General features: G+C 48.2%; 2 protein-coding genes across 14 annotated transcripts in view; one reads left to right on the forward strand and one right to left on the reverse strand.

Moving 5' to 3' along the window:
- LOC141047286 (uncharacterized) overlaps positions 1-26,238 on the forward strand; it is a 527,896-nt gene that overhangs the window by 290,607 nt on the left and 211,051 nt on the right. For 4 of the 13 annotated variants that reach the window (XM_073542331.1, XM_073542332.1, XM_073542329.1 and 1 more), the window contains exons 5-7: positions 21,432-21,526; positions 21,725-21,815; positions 24,173-25,396. The exons of 3 other annotated variants lie outside the window; for them this stretch is intronic. In XM_073542331.1, the coding sequence (XP_073398432.1) occupies positions 21,432-21,526; positions 21,725-21,815; positions 24,173-25,191 (1,205 nt within the window). In that variant the 3' untranslated portion in view covers positions 25,192-25,396. Of the gene's footprint in view, positions 1-6,661; positions 6,788-12,024; positions 12,050-13,073; positions 13,152-15,054; positions 15,250-15,378; positions 15,559-15,640; positions 15,765-21,431; positions 21,527-21,724; positions 21,816-24,172; positions 25,397-26,238 lie in introns of those variants that run through there. 6 more of the 13 variants (XM_073542328.1, XM_073542323.1, XM_073542327.1 and 3 more) reach the window with 6 other exon arrangements.
- Positions 1-26,238, reverse strand: part of LOC141047344 (uncharacterized) — a 549,461-nt gene that overhangs the window by 54,487 nt on the left and 468,736 nt on the right. The gene's annotated exons all lie outside the window — the stretch shown is intronic.

Genomic DNA, 26,238 nt, shown 5'->3' on the forward strand with positions numbered 1-26,238 from the left:
TTCCTCCTAACCTCTTAATTCTCTATGGGGTTAAGGTCAGGAGAGTTCGCTCGCCAATCGAGTACAGTGATACTGGGTTTTTTTAAACCAGGTATTGGTACTTTTCTTAGTGTGGACAGGTGCCAAGTCCTGCTGGAGAATGAAATTTCCATCTCCAAAAAAGCTTGTTGGCAGATGGAAGCATGAAGTGCTCTAAAAATCTCCTGGTAGACGGATGAACTGACTTTGGTCTTGGTAAAAAACAGTGGACCTACACCAGCAGATGACATGGCTCCCCAAACCATCACTGATTATAGGAACTTCACACTAGACCTCAAGCAGCTTGGATTGTGGTGTCTCCACTCTTCCTCCAGACTCTGAGACCTTGATTTCAAGGTCTAGTGTGAAGTTTCCACAATGAGTGAAGGTTTAAAAACAACAGTATCACTGTGCTTGATAGGCAAGCAAATTCACCTGACCTTATCCCCATAGAGAATCTCTGCAACTTGGGATTCCATAGCACCTCTCAGGGCCACAGGCTGCTCGCCTCCATGTCATGCCACATTGAAGCAGTAATTGATACAAAAGGAGCCCCGACCAAGTATTGAGTGCATTTACTGAACATACATTTCAGTAGGCCAACATTTTGGATTATAAAATCAATTTTCAAGCTGGTGTTATAAAGTATTCTAATTTTTTGAGAGAATGACTTTTGGGTTTTCATTGGCTGTAAGCCATAATCATCAACATTAACAGAAATAAACACGTGAAATAGATCACTCTGTGTGTAATGACTCTTCATAATATACGAGTTTCACCTTTTGTATTGGATGATAATCTAATTTTGTGAGATGCACCTGTATATATATATATATAGCAGAAAATCTGTGTGTGGTAGCCTGTGGAATGCAAAGCCACATTTTTCACCCAGTCTGAGTGAAATAGTAACGGCCCGTGTTTAACACCAGACTAAAAATACTGTGAATATTAAAACTCAAAATATCATCTGTTCACACAATTTGGCCACCAGAATTAAGACTCTATAGAAATAAAGAAGAAAGTAGGTGTCTGTGTGTTGAATGCAAAACGACAGATGTTGCCAAAAGGTCCTAAAGATTTAGAGGGACAGCGCCCAAAGGGTCACTCTTAATGGGGCAGCAACCATATACAGTGGTGCTCAAAAGTTTACATACCGGCAGAATTTTTACTTTCTTGGCCTTTTTTCAGAGAATACAAATGATAACACGAAAACTTTTTCTCCACTCATGGTTAATGGTTGGGTGAAGCCATTTATTGTCTAACAACTGTGTTTTTGCTTTTTAAATTATAATGACAATCAAAAACAACCAAATAAACCTGATCAAAAGTTCACATACCCCATTTCTTAATACTGTGTATTGCCCCCTCCAACATAAATGACAGCCTGAAGTCTTTTGTGGTAGTTGTGGATGAGGTTCTTTATTTTCTCAGATGGTAATGCAGCCTACTCTTCTTGGCAAAACAGGAGTTCCTGTAAATTCCTGGGCTGTCTAGCATGAACTGCGCTCTTGACATATCCCCAGAGTGGCTCAATGATATTGAGGTCAGGAGTCTGAGATGGCCACTCCAGAACCTGTTCTGCTGTAGCCAATGACAAGTCGACTTGGCCTTGTGTTTTGGATCGTTGTCCTGTTGGAACGTCCAAGTATATCCCATGCTCAGCTTCTGGGCTAATGATTGCAAATTTGCCTCCAGTATTTGCTGATGACATGCTGCATTTATCTTTCCAGCAACTTTGACCAAGTTTCCTGTGCGTTTGTAGCCCACACATCACCAAAATATCAGCGATCCTCCTCCGTGCTTTATAGTAGGAATGGTGTTCCGTTCATCATAGCCCTTGTTGACCTCTCTCCAAATGTAACCTTTATTGTTGTGGCCAAAACTTTCAATTTTGGTCTCAACACTCCCAATTACCTTGTTGCAGACGTTTTGAGGCTTGTCTCTGTGCTGTTTTGCGTATTGTAGGAGAGATATGTTACAGAACCACTCAGCACCCAGAATATGTTGTGCAGTTATACGTATATATAATAGGTTCCATGTGAGATGCATGTCCCTAATGTATCAGCAGTGTCCGCCCTCCCCCCACCTTTATAATTCCCACAGTAAACATCCGCAGGCTCTGGCCACCTGCGGCTTTTGTAATGCATATCTGGCCTGACGCCTGTCTATTGGCCGGCCCTCTGTATCTGTGTGATATATTCTGTGTCCGGTGAGTAAAGTGCTGTCAGACTGGAAATACATGGAGAAGCAGTGATCTTTTATATGCGCCCATGCACTCAGATGAATTCCAGCCAGCATCCTTCATTCAGACTCCAGCCAACGCAGAGCGGACCTCCGAAAACACGGGGTGGTACTGAAAGAGGTACCCCAGCTTAGAAGCCCCCGTTACAAGATACTTTGTGGCATTTGCACAGTAATAGCTTTCTTCTGGGGACTCGATCATGTAGCCCATTTTTCTTCAAGTACCTCCTTATTGTGCATCTTGAAACAGCCACACAGTCCAGTATTTCTGCTGATGTTATATGTGGTTTTTCTTTGCATCCTGAACAATTTTCTTGGCAGTTGTGGACGAAATTTTTGTTGGTCAACCTGACCGTGGTTTTGTTTCTACAGATCATTTGATTTTCCATTTGTTATTCACATTTTCAACACTGCTGACTTCACATTCTCAGTTCCTTGAATATCTTTTTGTATCCCTTTCCTGTTGTATACAGTTCAACTACCTTTTCCCATAGATCTGTTGACAATTCTTTTGCTTTACCCGACTCACAATCCAGAAATGTCAGTGGCTGGATGAAAGATGCAAGAGTCTGTCTGGATCCCAGAAACTCACTCAGCTTTTATGCACACACAGGGATTACAAGCAAACAGGTCACAGTTGAGGATGTTACCTTTAGTAGCCATTCAAACCCATTTGTGTCAGCTTCTGTTCATGTTATCAGGACAAAATCACCAGGGTATGTGAACTTTTGATCAGTGTCATTTGAATGTTTTGGGTTGTCATTATGATTTAGAAAGAGAAATCACGGTAGTTTGACAATAAATGGCTTCACCCAACCACTAGCCATGAGTGGAAAAAGTTTTGGTGTTATCATTCATATTCTCTGAAAAAAAGGCCAAGAAAGCAAAAATTCTGCCAGGTTATGTAAATTTCTAAGCTCAACTGTGGTTGCTAACCTGCACAACCTGATAAGTCGCTCTAAAGTCTGTAATTATAGAAATGTGTCACGAAGCTGCAGCGCGGATGCGTGTATCCCCCACCCAGAGGGCGATAGCATGGATTGCACACACTCACGCGGTCCTTGGGACAGCAGCGTAGTCGCCACTACATGGCAGAAGTGTCAGACGAGCCGGGTCAGTAAGACCGGAAATGCAGTACCAGAGGGAAGCAACAATACGCAAAGTCAGAAGCAAGCCAAAGAAGTCAGAGTCTGTCGAAAACAGGAGTGCCAAGATCATAAGCAACTAGACAGGTCAGGTAAACAAGCCGCGTCATACACAAGGGGGTCAAATCACGGATGGTAAATACTAAGTTGGGGTGGGGTACCGGATGGAATAGAACACGGGAACTTAGCAAAGGGCAAAGGACAAATCAGGGTGTAACAGGGTCAGCCGCTCTAGCCAGAGGCATGAACTATAACTGACAAAGCCCGCCAGCGGCAGCGGAGAGAAATAGTTGAACACACACCAAAGAGAGGCAGAGAAAGTTAACCCACACATGACCAGGCTGGGAAAAAGGCAACAGGTGGCAAAACCAGACCTGGATCATGACACTACCCTCCTCTCAACAGGGGACCACTGGACCCTCAGGTTTCCCTGGAAAACAAGCGTCAAAGGCCCAGACAAACCAATCCAGATGGACCAAACGTGCCGGAACCCATAACCGGTCCTCACAACCGTAACCCTGTCAATCAACCAAATACTGGAGTGAACGTCGGAGCATACAAGAATCCACCAACCGTTCTACTTTACATTCAGTCTGACCATCCACCAAGACAAGTGGCGGATGAGGCAGATACCAATGGCTTCAACAGAGCCTTATGGAACACATTGGGGATCCGCATCGATGGCGGCAGGCGCAAGCGAAAGGTCACAGGATTGACCACCTCTAAAATCTCATAAGGGCCAATAAACTTAGGACCCAACTTAGCAGAAGGAACCTTCAACCTTATATTCTTGGTAGATAACCATACCCTATCTCCTACCCAAAATACCAGCCCCAACGACCATTGTTTATCCGCAAAAAATTACTTTTGCCCTGAGCCTCCCCAATGTTCCTCTGGACCTCCCTCCAAACCTACCCAAACTGCTGAATAGCCAAATCAGCCCCTGGGCACCCCGAATCCAGCTGGGAAAACTCACCAAAATGAGGATGAAAACAAAAGAAAAGAACGGGGAGGTACCAGTAGACTGATTGATACGATTATTAAATGCAAATTCTGCCAGGGGCAGAGAAAAGTATCAATCATCCTGCCGAGACGTGGCAAGACACCACAAAATTTGCTCCAGAGACTGATTGGTCCTTTCAGTCTGGCTATTGGTCTCAGGGTGGTAGGCTGATGCAAATGTCAAACTCATGCCCAGCCTTTTACAAAAAGCCCTCCAGAACTTGGATACAAATTGCATCCCTCGATCAGAAACCACACTCATAGGCACAAAATGCTCAACAGCAGCCTGGATAATGTCTCAGCATTAGGCAAACCAGTCAAGGGTACAAAACGCGCCTGTTTACTAAATCTGTCCACCACCACCCAGACCACAGTTTTACCATTGGAAAGTGGGAGATTGGTGATAAAATCCATGGACAGATGAGTTCCAAGGTCTATCCGGAATTGGCAATGGCACCAATTCCCCGACTGGCTATGAGAGCTTTTAGCACAAGCACACGTATCACAGGTAGATACAAATACAGCAACATCAGAAGCCAACAAGGACCACCAAAACAGTCTATCAATGGCTCTACGAGTGGCCGAGATACCAGGATGCCCACTAAGAACAGATTTGTGGAACTCTCGGAGCACTCTCAACCGATATTGGACCTGTGCAAAAAGCGTATTATCAGGGACAGACGGAGGAGCAAGAGATTGGGCCTCTCGAATCTCCTGCTCCAATGCCGAGGAAACCCCAGCCACCACACGGTGATGAAGAATGGAGGAAGGCGGTTCGCGAGGTCGGGCGGGGTACTGAGTGAGGATGGATACGGGAACTTAGCAAAGGGCAAAGGACATATCAGGGTGTAACGGGGTCAGCCGCTCTAGCCAGAGGCTGGAACTATAACTGACAAAGCCCGCCAGCGGCGGCGGAGAGAAATAGCCAAACGCACACCAAAGAATGGCAGAGAACGTTAACCCACACATGACCAGGCCGGGAAAAAGGCAACAGGTGGCAACACCCTACCTGGATCATGACAAAATGGCTGTTGAATGCCAAGTTCGGAATATCCGGTTGTAATAAGAGCAGACAAGACACTGGTTGGTGAGCACAAAAGGAGATTTAGTTCTCCCAGTGTTAACGAAGTAGCTATTGTAATGAATGGACGGGACTTTCTAAGCCGAGATATAATTATTCAGCAATGAATTGAAAATCTTCAGCGTATTACAGAAACACACAGATCACATGATGCTCTACAATATCCTATAATATTGTGGAACGGCCTAGACGGCGATCACTATAATCTAACGAGGACTGATCCCAACACTGCGAGGCCAACCAATAAAAATATCAGCTATGGACGCCTACACCTACCAAATAATGATCAGACAACAATGTAGGCAACGTTCTCATCAATGTATAGTAGATATGTATGGCAAGGTGGAAAGCGAGCGTCTTCTGTACAACTGAACCAACAACAACTTACAGGGAGGCCAGAAGCGAGGTCTGATGGAGGATGGTCCACACCGGGACATTGCAGGAGGCGTCCCTCACTCACTTTCCACCTCACCCTCGAAGCCTGGTCCCTATAATAACTCCAACCTGTGTACCTTCCAATCCCCGGGCTCTATGGGACTGAGAATATCCTAGAGAAGATATTCATAGCGAGCAGAGGAGAGGTAATCCGGACTGAGACATCAATGTCACTGCCGACATATTCCCCAAAGTCCTCCTGACTCCAGAAGAAAGAAGCGAATGTATCAGTAGGAAAGCTCTAATAGCATTAGGGTTACCGGCACCAGCTCCACCGGACTCCGGGGTTATGGACGGAGAGATTCTGAGAGGAGCCCGGATTTATAAAGGATGGAGGAACGTGTCCCCTTATATAAGCCTCTATGGTGATGAGCACAGATCGGAGGATTCAGCAATTACGGCTCAGACTCCAAGTGGAAATGGGAGACGGATTTTCCTTGATGCCCCAGGAGGTTCCGGGAAAACATTCTCCATTAATCTGCTGCTCCCAGAAATTCCCTCAATCACTAACATTGCTCCGACCGCTGCATCGTCTGGGATTGTGACCGCTCTCTAAGATGGAGGCCGTACGGCTCATTCAGCACCAGGATCACCCCTGAATCTAGCGCTAATGGAAGCTCCCGTCTGTAATATCACTAAGATCTGGGGGGTTCCAATCACTTAATGGGGGGAATTGTTCTACTGTTCACGTTACCTGTTCTTAAAGGAGCAACACCAGCAGAAGAGCGAATATGGCACAGCAGAGTCCTGTATACACTGAGGCCGCTGATCATGTGACCCCTGACTCCTCCCCTCCTGTGACCTCATCACAGGTCCTGTGCGCACAGAGCAGCGATATATGTGGAGTGCGGCTCTGCAGGTGGAGGTCAGTGCTGGAGCATGGGTGTACCCAGGATCAAAACCAGGGGGGGGGGGGGTGCAAGCCATTGTCATTCAGGTTGTAAAGTTTTAGGCTGAGTGCAGACGTACTTTTTGGCCCTGTGGATTTTTCCGTGCAGAATGGAAGAAAACCGCAGGTCAAATGACCTGCATTTTTCCTGCGGATTTCTTCCATTTTTCATGTGGTTTTCTTGCGGTTTTCCATCGCGGTTTTCCCCCTGCGGATTTGGTGACAGGGGAGATAGAAAACCGCACAAAAGAAGTGACATGCTTCGGATTTTGTACCGCAGGAAAACCGCGCGGAAAAATCCGCAGCGTCTGCACAGCGTTTTATTTTTTACATTGCTTTTAATGGTACTGTACATCACAATGCAGATATGCAGCATTTCTGCGCGGTAAAATCCGCTGCGGAACAGCTGCAAATCTGCATCGTGTGCACACAGCCTTAGAAAGAAAAAGGTGAATGAAACTGCTCCATACAGTATAATGAGCCCTATACCTGTATATACATCATCACCAGCCCCAGCCAACTAAGCCTAGCACCATCTGTATATATCATCACCAGCCCCAGCTCACTGAGCCCAGCACCAGTATATACATCATCACCAGCCCCAGCTCACTGAGCCCAGCACATGTATATACATCATCACCAGCCCCAGCTCACTGAGCCCAGCACCAGTATATACATCATCACCAGCCCCAGCTCACTGAGCCCAGCACCTGTATATACATCATCACCAGCCCCAGCCAACTAAGCCTAGCACCATCTGTATATATCATCACCAGCCCCAGCTCACTGAGCCCAGCACCAGTATATACATCATCACCAGCCCCAGCTCACTGAGCCCAGCACATGTATATACATCATCACCAGCCCCAGCTCACTGAGCCCAGCACATGTATATACATCATCACCAGCCCCAGCTCACTGAGCCCAGCACCAGTATATACATCATCACCAGCCCCAGCTCACTGAGCCCAGCACCTGTATATACATCATCACCAGCCCCAGCTCACTGAGCCCAGCACCAGTATATACATCATCTCCAGCCCACTGAGCCCAGCACCTGTATATACATCATCACCAGCCCCAGCCAACTAAGCCTAGCACCATCTGTATATATCATCACCAGCCCCAGCTCACTGAGCCCAGCACCAGTATATACATCATCACCAGCCCCAGCTCACTGAGCCCAGCACATGTATATACATCATCACCAGCCCCAGCTCACTGAGCCCAGCACCAGTATATACATCATCACCAGCCCCAGCTCACTGAGCCCAGCACCTGTATATACATCATCACCAGCCCCAGCTCACTGAGCCCAGCACCAGTATATACATCATCTCCAGCCCACTGAGCCCAGCACCTGTATATACATCATCACCAGCCCCAGCTCACTGAGCCCAGCACATGTATATACATCATCACCAGCCCCAGCTCACTGAGCCCAGCACCAGTATATACATCATCACCAGCCCCAGCTCACTGAGCCCAGCACCAGTATATACATCATCTCCAGCCCACTGAGCCCAGCACCTGTATATACATCATCACCAGCCCCAGCTCATTGAGCCCAGCACCAGTATATACATCATCTCCAGCCCACTGAGCCCAGCACCTGTATATACATCATCACCAGCCCCAGCTCACTGAGCCCAGCACCAGTATATACATCATCTCCAGCCCACAGAGCCCAGCACCTGTATATACATCATCACCAGCCCCAGCTCACTGAGCCCAGCACCAGTATATACATCATCACCAGCCCCAGCTCACTGAGCCCAGCACCAGTATATACATCATCACCAGCCCCAGCTCACTGAGCCCAGCACCAGTATATACATCATCACCAGCCCCAGCTCACTGAGCCCAGCACCAGTATATACATCATCACCAGCCCCAGCTCACTGAGCCCAGCACCAGTATATACATCATCACCAGCCCCAGCTCACTGAGCCCAGCACCAGTATATACATCATCACCAGCCCCAGCTCACTGAGCCCAGCACCAGTATATACATCATCACCAGCCCCAGCTCACTGAGCCCAGCACCAGTATATACATCATCACCAGCCCCAGCTCACTGAGCCCAGCACCAGTATATACATCATCACCAGCCCCAGCTCACTGAGCCCAGCACCAGTATATACATCATCACCAGCCCCAGCTCACTGAGCCCAGCACCTGTATATACATCATCACCAGCCCACTGAGCCCAGCACCTGTATATACATCATCACCAGGTCCAGCCAACTAAGCCTAGCACCATCTGTATATATCATCATCAGCCCCAGCCCACTGAGCCCAGCACCTCCTGTATATACATCATCACCAGCCCCAGCCCACTAAGCCCAGCACCTGTATATACATCATCACCAGCCCACTGAGCCCAGCACCTGTATATACATCATCACCAGCCCCAGCTCACTGAGCCCAGCACCAGTATATACATCATCACCAGCCCCAGCTCACTGAACCCAGAACCTGTATATACATCATCACCAGCCCCAGCTCACTGAGCCCAGCACCAGTATATACATCATCACCAGCCCCAGCTCACTGAGCCCAGAACCTGTATATACATCATCACCAGCCCCAGCTCACTGAGCCCAGCACCTGTATATACATCATCACCAGCCCCAGCTCACTGAGCCCAGCACCTGTATATACATCATCACCAGCCCACTAAGCCCAGCACCTGAATACACATCATCACCCGCCCCAGCCCACTAAGGCTACTTTCACACATCCGGTGTGTGGGGTCCGGCGGCGTGCGGCGAGAAGCCGGGCCGCCGGATCCGGCCTGCAGCCGTGACACCGGATGTGTGTACGGCTCGGACATTATTTAAAGGAGCCGCAGGAGGAGGTGGACAGAGGCAGCCGATGAGAGACAGCTGCTGAAAGGGAGGTGAGAGGAGAGGGGGAGGAGAGAGAGAGAGAGACTTGGGGGGTTAACACTTAGTGTCCAGGCGAGAGAATCTCTCTCTCTTGCCGGGCACTTGTGGGGTTAACCCCACAGAGAGATCTCTCTCTCTCACCCAGACACTGTGAGTGTTAACCCCACAAGTGCCCGGCGAGAGAGATCTCTCACAAGTGTCCGGGTGACAGAGAGAGATCTCTCTCTCTCTCGCCGGGCACTTGTGGGGTTAACATTCACAGAGTCTGGGCATGCGCTGTGGAAAAAGCCGGTCCGGCGCTGACAAAAAACGTTGCAGGGAACGTTTTTTGCAGATGCCGGACGGCTAATATATGTCGTGTACGGCAACAACCGGACACGACGCATAACCATCCGGCACGATGCGGCGACAATGAAAGCTTATGGGACAAAACCGGATCCGGTTATTAAAAATTTTGCCGCATCGTGCCGGATTACAAAAACCGGATGTGTGAAAGAGGCCTAAGCCCAGCATCTGTATATACATAATCGCCAGCCCACTGAGCCCAGCACCTCCTGTATGTATATCATCACCAGGTCCAGCCCACTAAGCCCAGCATCCGTATATCTGTATATACATAATCACCAGCCCACTGAGCCTAGGCTCCATTATTCTCTATGTGGAGTGCGGCTCTGCGGGTGGAGGTCGGTGCCGGAGGCTCCATTATTCTCTATGTGGAGTGCGGCTCTGCGGTTGGAGGTCGGTGCCGGAGGCTCCATTATTCTCTATGTGGAGTGCGGCTCTGCGGGTGGAGGTCGGTGCCGGAGGCTCCATTATTCTCTATGTGGAGTGCGGCTCTGCGGGTGGAGGTCGGTGCCGGAGGCTCCATTATTCTCTATGTGGAGGTGCGGCTCTGCGGGTGGAGGTCGGTGCCGGAGGCTCCATTATTCTCTATGTGGAGTGCGGCTCTGCGGGTGGAGGTCGGTGCCGGAGGCTCCATTATTCTCTATGTGGAGTGCGGCTCTGCGGGTGGAGGTCGGTGCTGGAGGCTCCATTATTCTCTATGTGGAGGTGCGGCTCTGCGGGTGGAGGTCGGTGCTGGAGGCTCCATTATTCTCTATGTGGAGTGCGGCTCTGCGGGTGGAGGTCGGTGCTGGAGGCTCCATTATTCTCTATGTGGAGTGCGGCTCTGCGGGTGGAGGTCGGTGCTGGAGGCTCCATTATTCTCTATGTGGAGGTGCGGCTCTGCGGGTGGAGGTCGGTGCTGGAGGCTCCATTATTCTCTATGTGGAGTGCGGCTCTGCGGGTGGAGGTCGGTGCTGGAGGCTCCATTATTCTCTATGTGGAGTGCGGCTCTGCGGGTGGAGGTCGGTGCCGGAGGCTCCATTATTCTCTATGTGGAGTGCAGCTCTGCGGGTGGAGGTCGGTGCTGGAGGCTCCATTATTCTCTGGAGTGCGGCTCTGCAGGTGGAGGTAGGTGCTGGAGGCTCCATTATTCTCTATGTGGAGTGCGGGTGGAGGTCGGTGCTGGAGGCTCCATTATTCTCTATGTGGAGTGTGGCTCTGCGGGTGGAGGTCGGTGCTGGAGGCTCCATTATTCTCTATGTGGAGTGCGGCTCTGCGGGTGGAGGTCGGTGCCGGAGGCTCCATTATTCTCTATGTGGAGTGCAGCTCTGCGGGTGGAGGTCGGTGCTGGAGGCTCCATTATTCTCTGGAGTGCGGCTCTGCAGGTGGAGGTAGGTGCTGGAGGCTCCATTATTCTCTATGTGGAGTGCGGGTGGAGGTCGGTGCTGGAGGCTCCATTATTCTCTATGTGGAGTGTGGCTCTGCGGGTGGAGGTCGGTGCTGGAGGCTCCATTATTCTCTATGTGGACTGCGGCTGTGCGAGTGGAGGTCGGTGCTGGAGGCTCCATTATTCTCTATGTGGAGTGTGGCTGTGCGGGTGGAGGTCGGTGCTGGAGGCTCCATTATTCTCTATGTGGAGTGCAGCTCTGCGGGTGGAGGTCGGTGCTGGAGGTTCCATTATTCTCTGGAGTGCGGCTCTGCAGGTGGAGGTAGGTGCTGGAGGCTCCATTATTCTCTATGTGGAGTGCGGGTGGAGGTCGGTGCTGGAGGCTCCATTATTCTCTATGTGGAGTGTGGCTCTGCGGGTGGAGGTCGGTGCTGGAGGCTCCATTATTCTCTATGTGGAGTGCGGCTCTGCGGGTGGAGGTCGGTGCCGGAGGCTCCATTATTCTCTATGTGGAGTGCGGCTCTGCAGGTGGAGGTAGGTGCTGGAGGCTCCATTATTCTCTATGTGGAGTGCGGGTGGAGGTCGGTGCTGGAGGCTCCATTATTCTCTATGTGGAGTGCGGCTCTGCAGGTGGAGGTAGGTGCTGGAGGCTCCATTATTCTCTATGTGGAGTGCGGGTGGAGGTCGGTGCTGGAGGCTCCATTATTCTCTATGTGGAGTGTGGCTCTGCGGGTGGAGGTCGGTGCTGGAGGCTCCATTATTCTCTATGTGGAGTGCGGCTCTGCGGGTGGAGGTCAGTGCTGGAGGCTCCATTATTCTCTATGTGGAGTGCGGCTCTGCGGGTGGAGGTCGGTGCCGGAGGCTCCATTATTCTCTATGTGGAGTGTGGCTCTGCGGGTGGAGGTCGGTGCTGGAGGCTCCATTATTCTCTATGTGGAGTGTGGCTCTGCGAGTGGAGGTCGGTGATGGAGGCTCCATTATTCTCTATGTGGAGTGTGGCTCTGCGGGTGGAGGTCGGTGCCGGAGGCTCCATTATTCTCTATGTGGAGTGCGGCTCTGTGGGTGGAGGTCGGTGCTGGAGGCTCCATTATTCTCTATGTGGAGTGCGGCTCTGCGGGTGGAGGTCGGTGCTGGAGGCTCCATTATTCTCTATGTGGAGTGTGGCTGTGCGGGTGGAGGTCGGTGCTGGAGGCTCCATTATTCTCTATGTGGAGTGCGGGTGGAGGTCGGTGCTGGAGGCTCCATTATTCTCTATGTGGAGTGCGGCTCTGCGGGTGGAGGTCGGTGCTGGAGGCTCCATTATTCTCTATGTGGAGTGCGGCTCTGCGGGTGGAGGTCGGTGCTGGAGGCTCCATTATTCTCTATGTGGAGTGCGGCTCTGCGGGTGGAGGTCGGTGCTGGAGGCTCCATTATTCTCTATGTGGAGTGCGGCTCTGCGGGTGGAGGTCGGTGCTGGAGGCTCCATTATTCTCTATGTGGTGTGCGGCTCTGTGGGTGGAGGTCGGTGCTGGAGATTCCCCATTTCTGAGCGTGGGGGACATTAACCCCTTCAGCACTTTTGGGGTCTCTGTGTTGAGTTAACAGTGACGTAACAGCTGCGGAAAGTATGCTGCTTAGCTGGTTCCACAAACTTCTGCTCTTTCTCATTCTTTTCTTGCAGGGGCCGCAGTGGATTTCATCCTAGATCCATAGAGCTGAATAGAGGAGCGTTGTTCCTTCAGTCTGATGTTAATTGATGGTGATGTTTAGTGACACTTTAGCTTAATAGTATAAGCTCTGATCTAATGGTTAGACAGCAATTTACCCTGAAGATACACAAATGTTATATTTTATTGATTTTGCTCATTTATATAGAGTCATTAATTCCACAGCCCTTTACATACATTATCAGCACTCTCCCCATTGGGGCTCACAATCTACATTCCTTATCAGTATGTCTTTGGAGTGTGGGACGAAAATGGAGAACTCGGAGGAAACCCACGCAAACACAGGGAGAACATACAAACTCCATGCAGATGTTGTCCTTGGTGGATTTGAAGCCAAGACTTCAGTGCTAACCACTGAGCCACTGTGCTTCCAATATTTAGGGTGCTTTGTTGCCTCCTTATGAGAATCCCAATGGTTTTGTTACTTTTCAACTGATAGATACAAACGACCCAACTATGAAAGACGAGAACCAAGCAAACATTTATTGCCTATGTAGTACAGTTCCCGTTTCTTGGCCCCCACACACAATATCATGTTCCTCCAGTACTGCCATACTCCACACACTTTATGATAGTACAATACGCCACCACCCAAACCCCTAGATAATAAATTCTCACTTATCCCCATTCTTGATGCAGTACGGTGCCCCTTTCTTGGTTGCCACGTACAGTATAATGTTCCATAGTACTATCATCCCCTCACACACAGTGTAATATTCCCACAGTACCACCATAACCCACCAGTATAATGATCCTACAGTACCACCATCCTCAATATTATTTTTGTAATATTTTCACTCCTGTTTTTTTTTTTTTTGGTGTTTTTCATGGAAAATATGGTAGCCTACATGGAGACATTAGCATCAAATAACTCCTGTCTTGTTGTTCTTACAAACCCTCTTTTATAAAAGCCTCAGTCTATGGCTGAGTTCACACGTGGCGTTTTTTTCGCGTTTCCGCGGCTGTTTTAACCGCGAAAACGCGAAAAATAAGCATCCCATGCATTCCTATGGGATTCGGCAATGCTGTGCTAATGCTGCGGTTTCTACCGCGGCGGAATCGCTTCGCGGTAAAAAACGCAGCATGCTCATTAATTTCGCGGAATCGCGGCGATCCCGCACCCATAGGAATGCATTGTTCCGCTTACCTCCCGCATGTGGCTGTGCACACCATGCGGAAAGTAAGCAGAACAATTGCGGATGGTACCCACGGTCCGGAGGAGAGGAGACTGTCCTCCGGGCTTTGGGTACCATAGCCCTGTAAAAAATAGAATGTAAAATAAAAAATATTGTTATTCTTACCTTCCGGCGTCCCGCGCAGCATTCCCGCCTCTCTCCACGCATCCGTTCCCAGTAAGCCTTTGCGAAAATGCCCACGATGGCGTCCGTTCTCGCGGGAGACATCGCGATCCCGCGAGAACGGATGTCATCGCGGGCATTTTCGCAAAGGATTACTGGGAACGGATGCGCGGGACGTCGGAGGGTAAGAATAACACCCTTTTTTATTTTTTTTTACATTCTATCTTTTACTACTGATGCCGCATAGGCGGCCTCAGTAGTAAAAAGTTGGTCACACTCGTCAAACACTATGTTTGACGAGTGTGAGCAACCTGTCAATCAGTTCTCCAAGCGATGCTACAGATCGCTTGGAAAACGCTAGCATTCTGCAAGCTAAATACGCTTGCAAAATGCTAGCATTTAAAATTCCCGCGATTTTCCCGCGGAATGGAATTCCGGAATTCTCGCGGTAATTTCCGCAAGAGTTCCGGTACGTGTGCACTTAGCCTTAGAGAAAGGTATTCAGCTGCCGACTCCAAGGAAGAAACTGCTTGTTGTCTGTGGCCTAAATATATAGGTTTTATTAGTAGATGTAAAGAAGAAAACTAAGTACTGTAAAATAATAAATCTCCTCATATGTTTCCCTTATTATCTCCAGTAATTGTATTATTACACAGGATTTTTATGATGTTACATCGGCTCATCTTCTCATTCAAATCACTACAGTACCAGATTCTCTTAGTGAAGGAGAATTTTCTTGATTTACCCATCGAAGATGGATATGGACAGAGACAAGATGGCAGAGAAAATATTGCACCTCACCCTAGAAATCCTCTTCCGGCTTACTGGAGAGGTGAGAGATTCTGATGACGTCACATTACATCATTCTTATCTATGGGAACAACAGATGGACAGAACTGGTGATGTGAGGACTCTGGAAATGTCTGTAGTGAGATTTATTAATGTGTCTCTCCATAACCAGGATTACACAGTAGTGAAGAAGACCTCTAGTGAGTGCTGTCAGGACCCTGTGTCTGAGGGATGGGGAAGACACCTGAGCCCAATCACGGGGCCTCCATCTCACTCCCTGACACATGAGGACATCAATGACCAGAAGATCCTAGAACTCACCTACAAGATGATTGAGCTGCTGACTGGAGAGGTGACTCTGCTGGGAATGCTGGGACATTATAAAGTAACACTATGAAGGGATCGGTGGGTGACGGTATCATTGTATGTGTCAGGTTCCTATAAGGTGTCAGGACGTCGCCATCTATTTCTCCATGGAGGAGTGTGATTATTTAGAAGGACACAAAGATCTGTACAAGGATGTCATGATGGAGGTTCCCCAGCCCCTCACATCACCAGGTAATAGACAGGACTAAATACACACGGCCTATAATTATCTGTATGTAAAGAATGAATTCAGTATCTGTATGTGTTTCTCCTTCCCCCATGACGGCACCACGGAGAGAGGGGATCCGCCCCACGGGGACAGGAAACCTACCGATAAAAAGGCGGTACCTCTCTCCTGCATCAGTTGGTTTCCTGTCCCCATAGGGAACCTACAGACTTACCAGAGCCGGGGCCGACCAGTCTGGAGGATGGCAGTGGGAGCCCCCTGCCCCAGCTGGGGCGGTTACCCGAGGCGCCACTGCTGGGGTCAGCGGGCCTCCAGGGTGTGTGGGTGGGGGGGGAGGGAGAGGCAGCAGCAGGAAGATCCGTCCTCCCCTCAAGGCTTGGCGTCCTCCATGATCGGAGCAGGTACCGGGAGAGCGTCAGCGGGCGCAGGTATTCCCTACGCACCAGCAGCCGAGGGAGACGCTGCTGGCCGCGGTGCATCTCTGGGAGCAGGCGGTGGTGCGCACGCGCAAGGCGCGTGACGTCACACAAGGGCCGGCAGGCCGGGGGGAAGGCGACGCTGCCCGCGGTGCACCACTGGAAGCCGGCGGGGTGTGTGATGTCACACAAGGGCCGGCCGGCTGGGGGAGGCGCCGCCTCCCGGTAGCGCCGATAGGCGCATGTGGGGGGAGCGGCGACGCCCCACACGCGCCAGATGCCGCCGCCCGCGCAATGACGGGGGGGGCGGAGAGTGCGGCGTCACCAGCTGGCCGGGTGCAAGAAAAAAAAAAAAAGAGAGGGAAATTTATTTTTTTGAACTCATCCCTCACTTAGTTAAAAGCGCACAGGGGGCACAGCGCGGCCTGTCACCTGGCGCCCTGAGTGAATCAGAAGAGCAGCAACTGTTGGAGGCGTCCTCAGACACAGGACACCAGCAGCAGCCACGGAAGTCACTGCAGCAGCACCGTAAGAAGGACACCAAGGAGCAGCCGCAACGACAAGGCAGCAGCAGCCATTTGGAGAACCTACGCAGCAAGGAGTCCCAAAGGACAAGCCGCGTGTAGATCCGGGGCCCACGTCTGATTCAGTATCCTTCTTCGGTCTGGCAGGTAAGTGGACTACGTGAACGTATATGCCGTAATTAGGGCCTGTCTTCCTTCTCTTATAGGGGAAGAAGTGCACTCAGAAATCTAACCACAAGATTTGCCCACTTTGTAAGGAGGAGCTCCCCACAGCATGGGGAAAAAGGCTCTGCCAGTCCTGCATTGAGCATACAATATGCAAGGAATCCCCAGGGTTCGCTTCTGACCTTAGAGCACTAATTGCCCATCAGGTAGAGAACACCGTCAAAACTCTGCGGGCAAAAAAGCATAAGAAACGCAAAAGAAAGGAACCCGAGTCAGGCCCTAGTGAAAGGGAAAGTGGTTCTTCGTCATCAGACACAGATAGCCCGTCATCCGGCTCCTCGTCTTCTGAGGATGAAGGTCGCAGCTACTTCCCCATAGAAGAAACGGATAATTTAGTAAAGGCTATCAGAACCACTATGGGGCTTGTAGACATTAGGCCGAAGAGAACCATCCAGGATGGCATGTTTAGTGGGCTGGAGCAGAAGAAGAGGAGGTATTTTCCCATGAACGATAAAATCCAGTCGCTCATTCAGAGGGAGTGGAAAAGGCTGGAGAAAAAGGGCCTCCTAGCACCAAAAAGGAAATACCCCTTTGAGGAGCCAAGCTGCTCGTTTTGGGACAAGGCACCGAAAGTGGATGTAGCAATAGCGAAAGCTTCGAAAAAATTCGCCCTGCCGTTCGAGGACATGGGGACACTGAAAGACCCTATGGATAAGAAAGCTGATACATTCCTGAAAGGAGCCTGGGAAGCAGCCGGAGGTGGACTAAAACCCGCTATAGCTGCCACTTGCCCAGCCAGAGCCCTGATGGTATGGCTGGACGACCAACTAAGGAATAAAACAACAAGGGGAGCGATCCTGGACTCCGTCCCGTTAATGAGGGGAGCAGCGGCATTTCTAGCAGACGCATCTGGGAATTCAATCAGATTGACAGCCAGGGCAGCCTCATTCTCGAATGCAGCACAAAGAGCCCTATGGCTCAAGTGCTGGATGGGAGACCTGCAAACAAAAACAAAGCTGTGCTCCATCCCCTGTGAAGGGGAATTCCTTTTTGGACCTACACTGGACGATATACTCGAGAAAGCAGGGGATAAAAAGAAGTCTTTCCCTAACCCATCCAATTTCCCCTTCAAACGCTTTCGTAGCAGGAAATTTATCCAGAGGAAGCCGCCTAAAAACTCCCAGGACAAGTGGGAAGATAGAAGAGGCAAAGGGAAGGGGTTCATGTTCGGGAAGCCAGCTGACAAGAAGCAACCCCAATGAAGATGTCTCCCAGGTAGGGGGAAGATTGAGCCTCTTCTTCCCGGACTGGGAAAAGATATCAGACAGTTCCTGGATCCTAAGCATTATAGAAACAGGCCTGAAGTTAAAATTCCACACCTTACCCAAACCCTCTTTCGTAGTGACCCCCACAGAGGCAGTCGAGAGAAGAGCAAGTTGCAGTACAACAGGAGATTCAGACCGTGGTGGAGAAAGCAGTGTTACAGGAAGTCCCCCCACCAAGAAAAAGGATAAGGCTTCCATTCCCTATCTTCTTGCGGAAGAAACCAGATGGGACGTTTAGGACGATAGTGAACCTGAAAAGGTTAAACAAATGCATAGTGATTCCTCCATTCAAGATGGAGACAATAAAATCCGCAGTAAAGATATTGTTTCCAGCTTGTTACATGGCAGTACTCGACCTAAAAGATGTGTACTATCACGTCCCTATACACACGGACTACCGCCAGTTTCTCAGATTAGCAATCACAATAGGGGGAGAAATAAAGCATTACCAATTCAAAGCCCTCCCATTCGGGCTGGTCATCACCCCAAGAGTATTCACGAAAATCATATCGGAGGTTATGGCACATTTGAGGGAACAGAACGCCCTAATAGTCCCATACTTGGATGACTTCCTCATAGTAGGCAACTCCCCGAGCCATTGCAGAGACCAGTTGAACCAGACTATGGAATCTTTGTCCAACCTAGGTTGGCTGCTGAACCTACCAAAATCTCAGCTAATTCCGAGCCAGGTGCAAGAATATTTGGGCATAACTATAGATTCCATCAGGCAGGAGTGCCGCCTCCCCGAAGGGAAACGGCTACACATAGAGCAGCTAGCAACAGGAGCAATGACACGGACACTAATGACACTCAGGAAGGCCATGTCCTTGCTCGGCTCAATGACAGCCTGCCTACCAGCGTTCCAGTGGGCCCAAGCTCATACAAGAGATCTCCAGTGGGAGATACTAGAGGCAGAAATTTCTCTTCACGGGAATTTAGAAGGGTAGTTAAACATCTCACCTGTAACAGCTCGCTCTCTACAGTGGTGGACGGAACCATTCAACCTGGCCAGGGGGGTTCCTTGGGTGATACCGGTCTCGCAGATCCTTACTACAGACGCAAGCCCCAGGGGGTGGGGGGCTCACTGGGACAACCATGTAGCACAAGGAGTCTGGACAGAGGACGAAAAGGCAGCCTCCTCGAATATGAAGGAGCTACTAGCGGTGAAGTGCGCCCTCATATATTTTCTAAACTCCCTCAGTGCCCACCACATAAGAGTGTTCTCGGACAACAGCACGGTAGTGGCTTACTTAAATCATCAGGGGGGCAGGAGATCCTGTACCCTTATGGACGTGACAAAGTCAATTTTCCACTTGGCAGAAGGGAACCTAGGCTCACTATCGGCATTACACATAAAAGGGTCAGACAACGTGATGGCGGACTTTTTAAGTCGCACACAGCTGAGACAGGGCGAATGGGAGCTGAACCAGAAAGTTTTCAATCAGATCACACAGCTATAGGGAAAACCCAACATGGACCTATTCGCCAACAAAACGAATAGGAAGGTGAAAACATTCTGCTCCATAGACCCATCCGGGTACCAGTTAGCCCTGGATGCCCTTATGATCCCCTGGCACTTTCCCCTTGCATATGCGTTCCCACCAATAGCCTTGATTCTGTCAGTTCTGAGGAAGATCCGGGAGGACAAAGCGAGGGTAATACTAATAGCCCCCTTCTGGCCAAGAAGGACGTGGTTCTCATGGCTGAGGAGAATGTCCATCTCCAATCCTTGGGTCCTCCCGGATAACTTACTCTCCCAGGGCCCAGTACTGCACCCTCAGGCGGAGAATCTACACATGACGGCCTGGAATTTGAAATGGCTCTATTAATCAACAGAGGCTTCTCCCAAAATTTAGTATCCATGCTACTGCAAAGCAGGAAGCTGATAACCACTAAACAGTACGGGAGGAACTGGAGAAAGTTCCTTTCAGTATCAAAGGCTAGTCCAAAGGGGAAGGTACCCATATCAAACATCTTAGAGTTCCTACAAAGGGGTTTAGAGCAAGGCCTAGCTACCAGCACACTAAAGGTTCAAGTGGCAGCCCTGGGGGCCCTATACAACTGTGACTTGGCGGGGAATCGTTGGGTGTCCAGCTTTATTAAGGCAGCCGGTAGATCCAGTCCCGTGTCTTCCCTAAACACCCCTCCCTGGGATCTAAACTTAGTACTCTCAGCTCTGACCAAGCCTCCCTTTGAGCCTTTGCAGAAAGCGCCACTGAAGTTAATATCTCTCAAGACCTCCCTCTTGGTAGCCCTCACATTAGCCTGTACAATTAGCGACATCCAGGCCCTGTCGGCCTTTCCTCCATTCACACAGATTCTGGACGACAGGGTGGTACTTAGAACAGACCCAGCCTATCTGCCGAAGGTAGCGTTCCGATTCCACAGAACCCAGGAAATCTCTCTCCCTTCATTTTGCCCCAACCCCAAAAACAAGGGAGAAGAAACCTTGCATACATTAGATGTCAGGAGATGCCTAATGGAATACTTAGTGGCAACCAGGGAGTGCAGGAAGGATAGGGCTCTTTTTGTCTGCTTCCAGGGGCCAAAGAAATGGCGGAAGGCATCAAAGAGCATGCTGGCGAGGTGGATAAGGGACGCCATCACCTTGTCGTACTCGTCAGAAGGCGCGGACATCCCAGGCAGAATAACGGCCCATTCCACAAGAGCGGTGTCAACTTCCTGGGCAGAGAGAGCAGGCGTCTCCATTGAGCAGATATGTAGAGCTGCTACTTGGTCCTCTCCTTCAACTTTCTTTAACCACTATCGGCTGGACCTAGCCACCTCCTCAAATCTAACCTTTGGTAGAAGGGTGCTGGAGGCAGTGGTCCCCCCCTAATAGATAGTCTCTGCAATTCTCTCCGTGGTGCCGTCATGGGGGAAGGAGAAAATCGTAGTTACTTACCGATAACGGTATTTCTCCGATCCCATGACGGCACCCGTATATTCCCTCCCTACACGCGTGGGGTGCGCACTTATTGTAAATACAAGTTAGTCAAAAAGTCACGTGGTGTCTCCTCTACACAGTTTAATAATTATAGGAATTCCTTTTTCTTAAAGTGTTGTGTTAGTATTAGGCTGAAGTTCCATTAATGCTCTGTAAAACAACTGATGCGGGAGAGAGGTACCGCCTTTTTATCGGTAGGTTTCCTGTCCCCGTGGGGCGGATCCCCTCTCTCCGTGGTGCCGTCATGGGATCGGAGAAATACCGTTATCGGTAAGTAACTACGATTTTCCTCCAGTTCTATCCAGTAAGAGTACAACACCAGAGAGATGTCCCCGTCTTCTTCCACAGGACTGTAAACAAGAAGATCCCAATGTTCCTCAGGATCATCAGGTAGATGGAGAGAAGGTGTCATAAGATCTCCCCTATGATGTGTAGACGGCTGTGAAGATCTTGTGCTCAGTCTTGTTTTATCCACCAGTATTATATGTTTTATACTTGTGTAATGAGAACGGTGGAGATGGCAGGATTAGAGCTGATCATAGATGTGACTTCTCCATCTGTCTGTGACTTTTACAATATTTGTTTCAGGGTAAAGGTCTGACCCATATTAATTCTACAGAGACATATGTGAGGGGTGATGAGTGGTTTAAAGAGGAGATTCCTACATATGACTACCCAGGTGAGTAATAACCACTAAATACAGGGAAGTCACAGATTCTTCTCAGTCACCGGCTGTGGCTGCTTTATCGGTGGTGTAGTCCGGCCGTATCACAATAGTCTGATAACAATTTTGCCTCTAGACTACAATATTCTACTCCACCAAAAACTGTTCAAAAGACTTTAGGCATTGAACGCCCTTTTTTATTGAATTTACAACCTGGAAATAATTAGAATATGCTGACAGTTATCGGCTCATATCTGTAAACCACAAAGCCATATGATGGCTTATGAAGAGTGTGCTGATAAGTTAGAAAATCACTTGAAGAAAAACATTGTGGTGGGCTTCTTAGAGAAAATGGAGGGTAATGATGCTACCACCTTCCTAGATCCCTGATATCTTATTGGATGAATCTGCCGTCTCTCCCTCTGTGCTGCTGAATGTGCTCATATGGTCCCTACAAGACCAGGTCCAGTCTTTCTGGCCAAACTTCACTTTTATGATCGACAACAGTAAATGTGCAGTGAGACCAAGTGTGAATTTCTGTACAATAACAACAGAGTTTCCCTTTATCCTGACTTTTCAATTTCTTTTAAACCAACTAATTCAAACAGGATTGCGATAAACTACATAAACATTACACCTGTGCCATGATATGTCTCTAAGCTGTGCGTGGCTGATGGCTGTAATATACATGTGTTCACACCAGCAGGAGATGTGTTGGCATGACTCGAGCCCTGATTTCCTGAACTCATGTCATGAATTCCATAATATTTTCAATCCTAAGAAATTCAGGATTCAATCTCTACTGAAATAGGAAGCACTAATACTTTTTCTACTTTTCTGGTCAGGACTCATAGTAGCTCCAATGGTCCACCATAAATGAATGCAAGTGCTGTTTAGTGTTGGAGCTTGCCCCTCAAACATATGTTCTTGAGGATGTAACAGGAATTGGCCTGCCTTACTTATGTGAACCTGTAACTCCCTGGTAGTCTTTAAAAAAGGTCTCCTTTGCCTCTTACAAATGCCCGAAATCTAAATTTCAAGACACTTCAGCACTGCACTATTATAAAAAGTTCTCCTTGAATGTCTAAATAAATGGAAACTATTGCCCGAGCTCTAAATTTACTTGCTGTTCTGTGGTGTGACATGGCAAAATGAATAGTGAGCTAGCCGGGTCACAACCAGGAGGACATAGAAAATACATAATCAGAAGACGCAAGAGTAGTCAGTAAACAGGCCGGGGTCACAACAAGAAACAAATACTCAAGGCAGGAGCTGAGCACAGAGGACTGAAGCAGAGGAGAACAAGACTGTATCTGGCAGCTTCCGGCAATATGTTTCAAGCTTTAGTAGGATTTGATGCTTTCCAATTAGCCGAAGCAAAAAGCAGATTACATCAACTGGATAGCACACATACCCATATTGCTAAACTGGATGGTACTACAGGTCCCAGGCACCCTAATCTTATTGGAATGACAGAGCTTGCATCATCCAGAGTTTCTGGTTGCTATGTCTCCTGCCTCACCAGTGCCTACAGCAGAATAAATAAGGCGGCGCCTGGTGACAGAAGCAGACAATGCCAGAGCAGATTACAGAGAAAATGGGACACACCATTTTCAGAAGTCCTGATATGACAAAATAGCAGAAAACCAGAGCAGTAGAAAAGCCAATAAAGTGACTCCATTTTGGAAATTGTAACCCTCATGGAATTAATCTATAGGAGTAGTGACTATTTTGACTTCACAGACACTTTCTGGAAATTAGCACGCAGTGGATGTTGGAGAGTGAAAATTACACATTTGCCATTTTATTACCCAACACAAAGTTCCCAGATTGTGCTCCAGAAGATACACACCATAAATTAAGTGGGTTCTTTTCACTATAGTAATGCCAAACACATAGATGTTAAATGTGGTTTGGGCACATTGGAAGGCTTAGAAGCGAGGGTGAGATTTGACTTTGGGAGAGACAAATATTGCTGGATTGCTTTATGGAAGCCATGTAGCTTTTCAGGAGCCTTTGAGCCACTAATGTGGAAATCTGTTTTTCCGCTGGCAGATGATGGACCTGAGTGGTGTCTTCTATTTCATGAGAAGAGTAGAAGTTTTATTGCTATAATTTTCACCTATATAACATTGTTTGGTGGCTTTTTGTTCCATATTTGGGAGGAAGTATAAACAAACAGCCGAACACCACGATGCGCTGGTTCATGCTATGAGGTTTTCTATCAGACTGTGAATTGTCATTATCTTGGTGAATAATTAAACTTTTTTAACATTACTTGCATTTTTACAGATAGTTTAAATACAAATGTTAAAAAATATAAATTTCAAGGATGTAATTCAAAAATAATTATTTGGTTTTATTCTTGGTAGATGACTGTACCAGGAGATCAGAGGGACAGCTGACAACTTCAATTTTTAAATCAGGAGATCTTGAGATCCCACGGGATATAATTGAAGTGAATGTCATTACTCCAAATATACCATCATCCCTTCACAGCAAAAATCTGTCATCTGATCCAATGAGACTGGTCCAGTCTTCTGATTCATTACCAACTACTAAGGAAAATCAAAGTCACAAAATAAGCATTAAGAAACGAACTGCTATAGCAAAGAAGCTATTTTCATGTTCAGAATATGGAAATAGTTTTCCTCTCGAAAAGTCTTTTCTTAAACATCAAAAAATTCACACAGAGGAGAATAGATTTTCTTGTTCCAAGTGTGGGAAATGTTTTAACCAGAAATCAGATTTTGTTAAGCACCTGAGAAGTCACATAAGGGAGAAGACATTTTCATGTTCAGAATGTGGAAAACATTTTAACCAGATGTCAAGTCTTATCAAACATCAGAGAAGTCACACAGGAGAGAAGCTTTTTTCCTGCTCAGAATGTGGGAAATGTTTTAACATGAAAGCACATCTTGATAGCCACCAGAGAACTCACACAGGGGAAAAGCCTTTTTCATGTTTAAAATGTGGGAAATGTTTTAGCAGGAAAGCGCATCTTGATAGCCACCAGAGAACCCACACAGCGGAGAAGCCTTTTTCCTGTTCAGAATATGGCAAATGTTTTAACAGGAAAGCGCATCTTGATAGCCACCAGAGAACTCACACAGGGGAGAAGCCTTTTTCATGTTTAAAATGTGGGAAATGTTTTAACCAGAAATCAAATGTTATTATACACCTAAGAACCCACACAGGGGAGAAGCCTTTTTCATGTTCAGAATGTGGAAAATGTTTTACAGATAAATCAGGTCTTGCCAAACATCAGATAACTCACACGGGGGAGAAGCCTTTTTCATGTTCAGAATGTAGAAAATGTTTTGTGAAGAAATCATTTCTTCTTAGTCACCAGAGCAGTCACACAGGGGAGAAGCTTTTTTCATGTTCTTAATGTGGGAAATGTTTTACATGGAAATTAACTCTTAATGAACTTCAGAGAGGTCACACATGGTAGAAGCCTTTTTATATGTTCAGAATGTTGGAAATGCTTTAACCGAAAATTTTATCTTCTTAAAAAGGTTGTCCACTACTAGGACAACCCCTTCTCATTCCTCATGTTGGACCTCTTTAAAATAAAAACACTCATACTCGCGTTACATGCTAGTGCTGTTTCATTGGTATCGTGACTCGCATTCCTGGGGCTCACTTAAGGTTATTTCATCGTATAAATTTTTCCTCCGGCATACTAAGTGAAGGGGTTAATCTAATTTACATAACGGGCTGGCTTTTATATATAGACATCCATAGAGTTGGTGGGAGGATGTCCACCCTATCTCCATCCCAGTGTATGTTCTAGGGCTTAAGTAGCTGGCCTCCAAAGGCAGCAGTGTTCAGTGTCTGGAGAGGAAAACTCCAGGGAAGTGCTTTTGTTTGTTTTTTTTATACCGGAACCATGGGTCTTGCTAACCCTGAGATGATCCCCAATGTAGGGTTTTGTACTCACTCAGCTGCGGTTGAGGTAGGCACAAGAAGCGGTTTCATAAAAATGTCGAGTCAGGTTTATTAGCTTCATAAACCTGCTTAAGCACAAGAAAGCAAAAGAAGATAGCTTTCTGCGGCATAAAGTGAAAGCAAACAGAAAAAAAAGTCTATATAGCACTTGAAGTCTGCCCACTCAGGTCAGTGTCTATAGCAAACACACTGGAGACCTTCATACCTCCAGTCACAGACACTGAATGAGACATTCAGTCTCTAGTTTATCTGCCAAATCACGCCCCTGGAGTGAGGATCTGTGAGCAGTCATTCCCACCCATCTCTTGACTGCTGTTAAAACCTGGCCCTGGAATGGCTTAATGATTCTCGCAGCACTATATGTGCTGGAGCACACTTTCCGAGCTCACATCACCAAAGCAACCAACTGCAATGATACATATGTCCCCTCAAGGACCGTCCGGCGGCCATCTTACATACCCCCAGCCCAGACCCAGGTGGATTGGCA

The sequence above is a fragment of the Dendrobates tinctorius genome, unplaced genomic scaffold (assembly GCF_039654945.1).
Source record: "Dendrobates tinctorius isolate UK_male_01 unplaced genomic scaffold, ASM3965494v1 ptg000126l, whole genome shotgun sequence".
Taxonomy (NCBI): domain Eukaryota; kingdom Metazoa; phylum Chordata; class Amphibia; order Anura; family Dendrobatidae; genus Dendrobates; species Dendrobates tinctorius.